Source organism: Pholcus phalangioides, unplaced genomic scaffold, assembly GCF_987345545.1.
Source record: "Pholcus phalangioides strain wild (caught in Gottingen) unplaced genomic scaffold, Ppha-v1.0 ptg000009l_1, whole genome shotgun sequence".
Lineage (NCBI taxonomy): Eukaryota > Metazoa > Arthropoda > Arachnida > Araneae > Pholcidae > Pholcus > Pholcus phalangioides.
In genome coordinates this window covers 15,059,347-15,071,465 of record NW_028301602.1, presented here as the reverse complement: position 1 = coordinate 15,071,465, position 12,119 = coordinate 15,059,347, and the positions used below count along the sequence as shown (strand labels likewise).

General features: G+C 36.0%; 1 protein-coding gene across 1 annotated transcript in view; it reads right to left on the bottom strand.

The window, feature by feature from the left end:
- Positions 1–12,119, bottom strand: part of LOC149081804 (isocitrate dehydrogenase [NADP], mitochondrial-like) — a 42,875-nt gene that overhangs the window by 15,601 nt on the left and 15,155 nt on the right. The window contains exons 2-5 of the mRNA XM_089235574.1: positions 5,731–5,825; positions 4,060–4,225; positions 3,789–3,949; positions 834–980 (exon numbers count right to left, since the gene is read on the bottom strand). Coding sequence (XP_089091700.1) covers positions 834–980; positions 3,789–3,949; positions 4,060–4,225; positions 5,731–5,825 — 569 coding nt within the window. The remainder of the gene's footprint in view (positions 1–833; positions 981–3,788; positions 3,950–4,059; positions 4,226–5,730; positions 5,826–12,119) is intronic.

Below are 12,119 nucleotides of genomic sequence, written 5' to 3'. Positions count from 1 at the left end.
TCATGAGCACAGCCAGCAACAACTTTCACCACTTATTTTGTCAAGATCTGTGCATGTGCTATAAGCAGTGGGTAATGGATGGGAAAATTCTCACTTTGGAAGATAAATTTACTATCATCAATTCAGAGAGCCTTTTTTGCAGTTTTTTGTTACCAAGTATTACTTAAAATCAAATATTTCTTCCAGTTTTACATAACACAAGTACGTCTATCATTTTATCAAAACAAAGCTTTATTTTTTTTTTATTATTTATCACAATCAATAATGGCTAGTATATTGCATGGGTATGGAGGCTTTATGGATACCATATTAATGCAGCTGTTTATATTTTTTTTACACTCAAAAAAGTCTTAAAGACGGCAATCTCGGTTGTAATGGCACAAAATTCAGCAGAATCTTAGATGTAATTTAAACTAAGTTCAATTTGACTGTACTTATAATATGACACTAGATGCACACTCAGACTGTTAAGAACCTATATACACACACACATACTTCTGGCACAACTCATTTGGTAGTAAATTGGTCATAGACTGGAGTTGTTTGGTTTGAATGTACTTAACTTTCTTTATTCCACAAATACTTTGTTGAAACATATTTTTATTCATTTCAAACTAAAACCAAATATTTAGAGAAAAAACACACATGCATATAACAAAACTATTAAATAGTGCATAACATTTGTTTTCTCAAATGCTTTGAATTTCTATTCTCAGAAACATTTAAATGGAATAAAAATGTAAACTTCTATACATGTTTCCTAAATTGAGAGAAATATATAAGAGAATATATATATATGAATAAATAAAAATAAGGGAGAGGCCTACACTTACATCATCAGTATTATACATTCCCATGCATACACCGCCTGTTTGCTGAAAGTTGAAAACTTCGACCCTATCAGCACCTGCGCCATCATGAGGTGTGAAGATGATTTCAACCCTTCCAGGCTTTTCAACGACTATGTCAGTAGCTTTATACTAAAAAAAAAACAATCATTTACAAAAAATTTGCAAAAACATCATACACAGCCAAAATCTGTATCTGACAAAAAGACAACCATTTCTTTGGACAAAATAAATTTAATTAAAACAATTACCACAGTGGCACTATTGAAAGAATGAAAAAAAAATAACTGTGGCATTTTTGAATGTATAGACTATTTTTATGGCAGCTACAATCATGAGGTGAATCTCTCTCATTCATCCCTTTTGAAAAATATGAGTACTTATTACAGGATAAATCAATTCATCTGAACACAAGGTACAAGAATAGGATAATTTTTCCCCTCATCAAAACAACCTAGTCTTGACCATGACCATGACCATAATTGGTGGGCCGGGGTCCCAATTGCCGCTGCATTAGCGGCCCATACCCCCTTCGTCTCTTTCCGCCACCTGCATAGCGGGTTCGCGTGAAGCCATTAGCGTGTTAGTGCAGATTATTCAGATTAAATTCACTCTTCTTGTAAGAGTTGGCATCCGTTACGGATTTCTAACTACTTAAATGGTTTGGATTTTGAGAGTGCCGTCTCACTCTTCCGCTTCATTCTCTCTTTCATCATATTGCCATGGATAACAGTCTGCTGCCTACTGCCCGAGAATCTATATGCGGGGGATTATAATCTTCCCTCGACTTTTTTGTTTGCTTGCCTTGATCGGATACCCGGGCCGTTGCTTGGGTGGGGGGGGGGGGAACGAGCCCTGGGCGTGAAGGGATTGCGGGTCAAAATAAACGGAGTCGTCTAAGGGCCGATCAGTATATTTTGTATACTGAAGTCATGTGCAATTACAAGTCTTGTAGACTGGTAAGTATAGTTAGGAATGGAATTTACTAAGTTAATCCATGGATTAGAAAAAAAAAAAGCTTTTGAATTTCTCAGGATCATATCATTTACAGGTTTTTTCCGCTTTGGAGAAGGGGGGGGGGGTAATAATTTTTTTATTTATTTTTTTAAATAATTTATGTGTACATATATGAGAGGAATCGTTCTAATTTTATTTGTTGTTTAGAATATTTGTTTAAAATTTTGCAAATTAACTTCATTTAAATTACATTTCTGCACATAAAATTTTAGCTAGGTGACCATGTTCATGAAAAATGGGGACATCTAGCTAACTTTGATGTAATTAAATCATGTTTTTATTATCTTACCACTATTGATGGACATCTTATTGTCCATCAATAGTGGTAAGATAATAAAAACATGATTTAATTACATCAAAGTTAGCTTCTTTCAGAAAAATTTGGCAAAATTAACATTTACTTCTCAAAAAGGCAAGATACCAAAATTATACTGCCACTGTAAAATACAGATATTATTATCATTATGGTAAGGATTCACACAGCAAAATCGTAATAAAAATTGTTTCATGATCGATCAAAAGAGGAACTAGATCTACTGGTCTATCATTATTTATAGGTTGTTGACAGCTGATTTAGCATAATGAAATGCTTCCAGTGGGCACGCAGTCTCAATTTTTAATCTATTCCTGCAGCATCACTTGGAAATATGGTTATCAACACTGTTTTAAATTGCTGCTATTTAAAAACAAATTAACATATTTTCCCTAAAATTTTGTTTAATGATAACAAAACTAATTTTTTGCCCAGCTTTTCTCATACAAAAATATCGCATATGCGAGTCCTTTTCAAAAAATCAGAACACGCTAGAAATTTACGAGAGCAGTTTATGAAATGCTCAAGCTGGAAAGATCAAATTAAGGGTAAGGTTGTAATAAGTAGATTGAATATTTCTTAAAGTGGTGAATTACTTTTTCTTCTTTGTTTCAAAAAATCAGAACATCTGACTTAAAACACATTATTACATGAACGTTTTTGTGCAAATTTGCATCAACTTAGGAAAAATTGGTGTTTTGTCTTTCGTCGCTATGTATGTAAACCGAGATTCATTCAATCTTCGCAATACGGGTAGAAAAATGGGGCATTTATGCAAACACAAAATTACATGTGTATTTGGTAAGATAGTATGAGGAAACATGTGCTGATATTGTATGAATACATTGTACCGTGTCCATATTTGGACTTGACAATGGATTTTATGCATCAAGACATTGAATTGATGTCTCTAGCAAATATAGATCCCATTGTCGCTATTTTAGAGCCGATAGCAACTGGTTTTTAATTGATCAGCTTTTTTTCTTAGCATGACACTAAAAACTCTGGCAGGATCAGAACCAGGTATAATTATCAAATATCATGAAACCACAGAAGTATTGATAATTTTTGATGGACATTGCCAAATTCTTGATCCAATCTTCATTTTCCAGTCTTCAGCTGCTGGAACTAAAAAATAGAGACCAATGAATTACAAGACACTCTCTGGATGGAGATGTACATTAGGCTGTCTACCTTTTGATTCTAGAAGTTGAAGACTAATACGAAGATGGAAATTTCATATACCATCAAGAATTTGCTTGTGTGACTGTCTCAGAAGCTATGTCAATGCTGCAGCTATTCACATAGCCACACTCTTGAAAAACAAATTTTAAAAAATACAAATTAACATTGTACCCTTGATTTGAGCTTTGCAGCCTGAGCATTTCATAAACTGCTCTCGTAAATTTCTAGGGTGTTTTTTGAAACATTTTTGAAAAGGATATGTATATCAGTTCTTATGCCTGTTATGTTTATTAAATATTTATATTTTTCAAACTAATAGGTCTTCAAAATGATATGACAATAAATCCTGAATATCCACAGTATCATGTAAAATATATCATAACATAAGGCACTAATTCATAAAACAATGGTAAAGCAATTCATACTTGATCACCATGAGCATGCCTTCCTATGACAATAGCCTTTGTCCAACCAGGAACTAGGCGAGGAATGGATTTACAAATAATTGGTTCCCTGAATACAGTTCCACCGAGAACATTCCTGATCGTGCCATTTGGACTAAGCCACATTTTCTTCAGCTTAAATTCTAATGGGGAGGTGGGGGGAAAGAATTTTGCATGATCATTCGATAAATATTTAAAAGAAAAGATTAAACAAGAAGCAAATTTGGAATCTCATTTGCAAAAATTATATTACCTTCCACCCTGGCTTCATCAGGGGTTATAGTTGCACACTTAATACCAACACTATGTTTTTTGATTGCCATAGCTGCATCGATGGTGACTTGATCATTTGTTTGGTCTCTATATGGGAGTCCAAGATCGTAGTATAGGCATTCAAGCTTCAAGAATGGAAATATCAGCTGGAAAAAAAAAAGTTGAACAAAGGATAAATAATCCTAGTGCATTCAAAATAGGAAAATAAATGCTGATTATACTGTGCCAAGATATTTTACAATTTCTACACTGAAGCAAATATTAAAAAAAAAAATCTATTCCATCACAAGAGATAATAAACAACATCAAAGGTGATGAAATATGAAATCAAATTCTCAGGAAAATATTCAGAGATCCTTTAGCCCAGGCATCATCTTCAACATGTTACTCAAAAATACCTTTGTGCTTTTGATGCTTAAGCCCAATTTTGCGCTCGCCAGTCTTGATCAATTGAATCATTTTATTCAAGTTGCATTCAAGAACTCGTATCATAATGGTATGAAGAGTGCTCGGAAATTATTCCCGTTTACACTATTCATATCCTTTGCATACCCTCAATTCCCAGAGAAATCAAATTTTAATTTAATCAAACATTACAGAAGTAAATATGGTACAGTAGAGCTGGGCTGGACAAATCCCAGGTGCAAGGTCGCCACATTGACTGAAAATTTGATATTGGCGCTTAAAATTTTTTTTCATGTTGTTACTAAATTGCAGGCTGAGTGCAGCACAAAATGTTTGGAATTTAGAGCAGCATATCTGCCAACATGAAAGCGGGTCACTATGCCCTGAAAAAGTCAAAAGAAGCACTATTTTGGACCCTTTTCTCTCGTAAAAAAATTTTGGTGCCAAACTTTTTTGCGAAAGCCCTTTACATGATCTGAAAATATGTTGCAGGTCATTTAGGTAAGTGTTCTGGATCGTACCGTGATTAACTCAAGTGATCCAAAAATATGCTGCGGGTCACTTAAGTGATGTGGAACTGCACCACAGATCACTTAAGTAATCTTTAGATGTGCAGTGGGACACTTTAGTGATTTGAAAATGCACAGCATCCCACTTTAGTGATTTGAAAATGCACAGCATCCCACTTTAGTGATCTGAAAATGCACAGCATCCCACTTTAGTGATCTGAAAATGCACAGCATCCCACTTTAGTGATCTGAAAATGCACAGCATCCCACTTTAGTGATCTGAAAATGCACAGCATCCCACTTTAGTGATCTGAAAATGCACAGCATCCCACTTGAGTGCTCTTGAACCATGCTGCACGTTACTCAAGTGATATGTAAACGTAAAGAGGGTAATTTAAGTGATCTGGGAATATGCAGTGGATCATTCAAATGATCAGGGAATATGCTATGGGCCCTCAAGTAATGTGGAACTGCACAGCAGGCCACTTAAGTGGTTTATGTGCTACTTAGTTAATTTTTTGCAAAATCAAGTTCGTGATTGCAGACCTCCGAGGGTTGAACATGTATGGTTTAAACAATTCTCTAATGCGAGTAAAATGCAGAATTTATTTCATTTCTTGTCTAAATGGCGCATATACCACGAAAGTCTCGTGACTATTAATATGTTTTTAGGGCATTAAAAATTAGATAAATACAAATTTTTCCCACAATAAAAAAAAAGTGAAAGATTTCTGCACCTGTTCCTTGATTTTCTCCCATATCACTCTCGTCATTTCATCACCATCAAGTTCCACAACTGGATTCTTTACCTCTATTCTTTTATCAGTACCATCTACAGAATAATGAAAAATAAAAGTTAGAAAAAAAATCAAATCAAAAAAGGGGAATGTTCAAAAGATGGGAATTTTGAATAATAACAGGCATACAATCAACAGGGTTTGGCAAATTCCAGGCGTCAGATTGCCACAGCAATCAGGCCGGCAGCCACAGAAATTTCTTTTTGTGGGGGGGGGGGGGGGAGACTAAAGTGATAGACCAGTGATTCCCAACGTGGACGTTAATGTTGTCCCCTTGGGGGCGATGGAAAGTTCCCAGGGGCGGTAGAAGCTACGGGTATAACATAGGATCCTATGGGTTAGATTGCATTAGGGCGATGAGAGAAATATATAAGAAGGGGGCGATGGGACAAAAAAGGTTGGGAAACTATGTGATAGACCAATAGACTTGACCATGGCTATTCCTTTTCTCAGTAATTTCCTAACATTTCGGGCGGGGGGGGGGGGGGAAGACCGGAAACCTTAGTTACCCTCTCCCTACGGTCTTGATGAATCTATATTAGAACCTATAAAATTTACTACATGTAATTGCTAAATTGCAGTCTATGGACTAAACATAATTTTCTGATTTCATTTCAGTAGGCAATGTCTTTTAACCTGGGAAGGAGTTAAGTCTTAGAAAAAAAAAACACGATTTAGGACAGTCTTTCTTGAGTAAAACCCATACCCAAAAAATTTGGCTATCGTCAAATTATTTTATTTATTTTTTTCATTTTGACAAGCCCTAACAATCAATGCACAAAAACACAATAGCATTTCCATATATATGTGCATCATATCAGTGCCTCCTGACAGCACAGCAGCAGCAGCATATATTACCTTATATTAACTTTACTAACCATACACAGCCCTGGTCTGTTTGCAATAGAGGCAATTCATCACCACATCATCTTTAAAGAGGTGGATGTGTTGCAATTAATCATCACGGAACCTAATAAACCTAACTGTGAATTTATGTAAAATTGTACACGCATGTGTTCAGGCGCTGCCATCTATCTTCTAAAGATTGAATTATAACGAACGAGTATTCTTATAAATGCAATTTAAATATTGTAAAGGTCTATTATTCATTGTAGGAAGGGGGGGGGGATTATTTCAAAGGGGAAGACCGACACTCACCTTCACCTTCCTAGTAGTTGAGGAACTATAAAAAATTAACTCCAGCCGATCAATGCATCGCATACGGGTATCGAACCCGGGATCTCGCGATGCGGGCCCATCACGATCGCACAGTGCTCGATTGAAAAAACGAGCTTTCAAACAGTATTATGCCCAAGAACAGCAGCGACACTTTATTGACAGTAAGTTCAGGTCGTCCGGATCATTCAAAATATATGGCGCGAACAACATCAAGATAAAAACTACTGCAAACATCTCTTATAAAACTTGAAAGACAACTGGAGCCGTGCTAAGTTTTTAATAAGCGTTTATTTTTTAATGAGTTTTCAAGAAAAAAAAATTGCTTCTGTTCCGACAAACAGCTGAAAAAAATCAAGCGATTTGTCCAATAGATTCATCTTTCATCTTTATTCAAGCATTCTTAAAATATGGCGACGAGTTAATAAAAAATACGGGCATGCCCTGTAAAATACGAGTCGTCCCTTGTATTAAATGAGAGTTCACGGTCAAACTTATTTCAGATCGTTGTAAAACAGTTTCAGTGGGCAATACACCTAAGTGGAGTATAATTGCAATTTATATGCGTACTTCCTTCGTCTCACATAGAACCCCCTTCCCCCAAAGGGTCCTCCGGACCATTTTTTTAAAACCACTGATATACAGTCGAATCCCGTTTTAACGAATACCGTTATAGCGAAAATCTCGTTTTAACAAACACTTTTCTAATCCCCCAGACAAGTTTACATAGGAACAATGCAAATACCCGGAATTCCTTTATAACGAAATTTCGCTATAACGAAGTGATTTCTCCGGTTTCCTGGAGTTCGTTATAACGGGATTCGACTTATATGCTCCATTGGTAGCGCTCTGTTAAACTCACTTCCTCTTCGTTATTTTTCCTAAAGTGTTCTTTCCCAGGTAAAAAAAAATAACACCTGTCCGCATATATGAAGTCTTAGCCTTGGTAATTTAATTTTAGTTGAACAAGTTATTTCTTGCCGCCCCCCCCCCACACACACACACACAATTTCCTATATCCTTTTCTTACTCCGCCAATGTAATTATATCACTCGCGTGTGACGTTACGTATATCAAGGCCGACCTTGAGAGCCTTTTCATACATAGCGGATACGGACGTCATATGCCATGTCAGCAACTAACCGTCCGTGTTCGGGCTCTAAACACTCGTTTATAAATAATTTTGAATCTTCCCAAAACTCGCGAAATTTTTAAAAAAAAAATGTAATAAACAACTTGGATAATTTTAGGTTACACCATCTTTCAAATCGGACGCTTCATACGTGTGTTCCCTCCCACACTGTTTAATGAAATCACTAGAAAACCAGAAAATGAAATGAGAACCCAAACGAGTATTTTAGGAAAAAATTCAGAAACTATTAAATAACCGGGGCTTGGTGACAAATTAGAAAAAATAAAGAAAAAATTCGGTGCCAAGCCTTTTTTTTCTTCTTTCCTGAAGAAACTTTTTCTCGAATAATATTTTTTTCCCGACATTCAACGACCACTTCCCCATACTAGAAAACGCACCGCCATAAAGTCAAAAAAATTTTGTGCTATCCTTATTCACTTCACATCCGAAACATAACTGACAATTAAAATTATTTTCGATCGATTTGTGCTTACTCTATGTCAAAATGCTCTTTAAAAAAGAAAAAAAAAAACTTAATTTAGGTTGATATCTTGGCTAGAACCATTTTAGTTAGATACACATACAACGATCTCTCACTTATGCATCGGTGCAAGGCAGGGTTTAAACTACGGTCGCATTTTTCGCAAAATGCGAAAGAAAATCTTAGAATGCGAAAGAGGTAATAGTCACTTTCGCAAAAATGCGTACAGAAGGTACGAAACGAGTAGACATCCAACTATCAATCGTTAGCATTGTAGCATTTTGCTAAAGCTTGTACCCCCCATTTTCGCTTTTTTGCTAAAGGAATTTTTTATCTAGCTTAAACCCTGGTGCAAGGGAACAAGTGAATAGCATTACTCGCCAATATCTGGGAGTGCAGGAAATCATCTTGAAAGTGAGAGATCACTATGTGTACCTCAGATCTTAACTTGAAAAAAGAATCATTAAAACCATTTAAAACGTTAAAAATGAGGCACAAGTGCCAATACATTGATTTTCCAGTCTCATGACATACTCAGCACCTGGGTTTTGTCGAGCCTTGATTCATGCTTTTTAATCCTTTGCAATGCAAAAAAAAAAAAAAACCAGGAATAAAATTAATATTTTTACAATCTGGTGATTGCTTTCGGATTTTATTTTCCAACAGGAATTCCCACTGGTAAAATGCAGCAAATAAGTCTGAACTTTTCAAGCGATGCTCTCTGAAAGAAATGTTTAGGAAAGTGCACTTCGACCATTACCAGTTCGTGACTTAAATTTATTGTTATTGATCCTGACACATCTCATTTCTCCCATTATTTATTTCTTGCAGGTCCACAAATTATATTATATTAAGGTTAACAAATTATATTAAGGTTGAAGAGCACTGATCTAAAGCAGGTGGTCTTCCACCTTTCACACATTATGGGAAAAAAACAAAATTTCACGAAGCAAGAGGGGCAACAAATCATACTGCGGTGACGCATTGATTGTCGAATCCTTTGAAAAATATTTGGCATTCCGTGGACGTTTGCAGTTGCGACGGAGATTCTTGCGACGAGGTCGGTGCGCCCTCAAGCGTGCATAACGGTGGATGGTAAGAACTTGTCAAAGTTGACGTGTACACGCACTGTTCTCGTGTGAATAAATAAAGAGTTTTTCCACCCATTATTGGCTTGTCAGTTCTGCATCTTCGTTTATTCTCCAGCTCAGGGCCGTAAATAAAGGGGAGCCGGGGCAACAGTCCCGGGCGGAAAAATTTAGGGGGCGGCAGTTTTAGGTGGGAACAAAGAACACCGTTACAAAATTATATATAATTAATTATATAATTTTAAAAGTGCGGGGGCGGCAAAAATCCTAGTTACGGCCCTGCTCCAGCTGATCAGGTTTGTGGTTTCAGGTCATACATTCCTATGTGATTCTGTTTTGTTTTTGTGTTTTCTACCTCCCCTAAAAGTATTTACGTCGAGTTTTGAATCACCCTGTATATATATATATATAAATTTGTATTACAGAATAACAAGAAGTTCAACTACAAGCGTATAAATAAAAAAATAATTAAGATGAATCGAGGTCTAAATTAATATTGTAGTGTCCCTTAGCACGTCTGGATTCTGAAAATACCGGCAGACCTCGGTATAACGTCACAAAAATGACACAAGCGGGGCGACTAAGCAACGAGTAATCTTTATTCACTAATCACGCTGGAAGGGACCTATAAAAAGTGACGTTATAGACCATACGACGTTGTTAAAAGTGATGAGACGTTTACCGAAGACTTACAGTATTTCTTTCAACACTTCTAGAAATATTTTATTCCAATTCTGAAATTATTTTTCATTAATTTGGAAAAGTAATTTTGAAATTAAAGCAGTTTTTTCACCAATTTTCGAATATATTTTTTTTCATTGAGGTTTTTTCAAGCTCTTCTGTAAATTATGTAAACCTTTTCGTCGACGGGCCGCTGCTCAAAAGCTTAGTCATGCGGTGGAAACCCATGGTCTGCAGAGAAAGTAAAGAAAAAAAACCAACTAAATTTTCAAACCCAATAGCCCTCATCAAAAATCTGAAATCGAGAGAGTTGATGATAGCTTGATGGGAGCGCTTTTGTGGGGCTGATAAGATAAAGACACGGCCTGGAAGAAAGAAGGGCCACTTTAAAAATTGAAATCCTGCCGTAAAATAAGCTGAGCACACATGTTGCAACAGAATATTAATCAAACGAACTATTTTCCCATCCCACTTCAGGGGAACAACAGCTGGTGCTTGGGCGAGTCGTACAAAGGATGCTTATCACATGAATTTCCTGATTTTGCATCCACCCTCTACTACACCCATAACCAATGCGTTCGCGGATGAGTTGCTAACATTAGAAAAAACTTGATCAGCCGCTCTCTCGAGGGCCTCTCAGAAACCACCCTAGCATGGTGCGTTCAGCCATATACAAAGATCTATTTATATATTTTTTTTTATCTGGTTTGGCTACCAAACAACCCATTTCCCAGAAGAGATTATATACCGCCACTGAAAAAGCGGCGCATTGCAAAGCATGAATTTCAAATAAAAAGCCGAGCCCTACGTGCAGGGCCTCTGCGATTCAAGCACCATCAGATACAATGTCAATACATATTGCTTTGACTTGGCCACACTGGAATAAAAAATTTCACGCATGTGAACAATTTCTCACATAGTGTTTCTCTACTCTCGTTGGTATCCATAGGGTTTTTTAATAGCACAGTGAAACCTCGCTACAACGAAATATTTATACTTCGCTCAAAATCCCCTTGGATATATTTTCAAATTCTAAAACAGTTTCGGAAAGATGTTTGATGACACACACACACACACACACACACCGGTATTTTTCACTGTCTACCCTCCGAAAGTGATAATCTGTTGCGGTGAAGGTATTTTCTGTGTAGTACATAAAAGTATTGCGCGGAAAATACAAGGTAAAAAAAACCAATTGAATTTCATCAACCAATCAATTCGAATTTTTTGCTGCGAATATTTAAAATGTATTTTATGGGAAAAACAACAATGGCGATTCAGGGGAAATGATAAAATTGAGGCGTGCCATAAATTGTTACGCTTCATGGTAATGCTTTCGTCCGATACAACGATAATTCCTCTTCAATGATATTTTTTCTTGGTCCGCAGAGTATTGTTGTATCGAGATTCCAGTGTATGTATTCGAAAACTATTTAAAGTATTGTATATATCGAAGGCACAAATGATTATTGTGTAATAGGGATGGGACGAATGGTAATTTGGCCGATATTTTGGCCGGCGGCCGAATATCAATTTTTTTTAAATCATCACAATTGTAAATAAAATTGGTGTTTTTAATTGGAAATAAAATTATTGGTAATTTTAAATGATTGAAACTGAATTTTAGTTATGCAATTTATTATCTAAATAAATATTAAAAACTGGCAATTGAAAGATTTTTATTGCCACGATACTGACAATCAAATTTAACTATGATATATTGTATTTACTTACAGAATCAATTTTTTTTCAACACTTGTTACTAATTTTA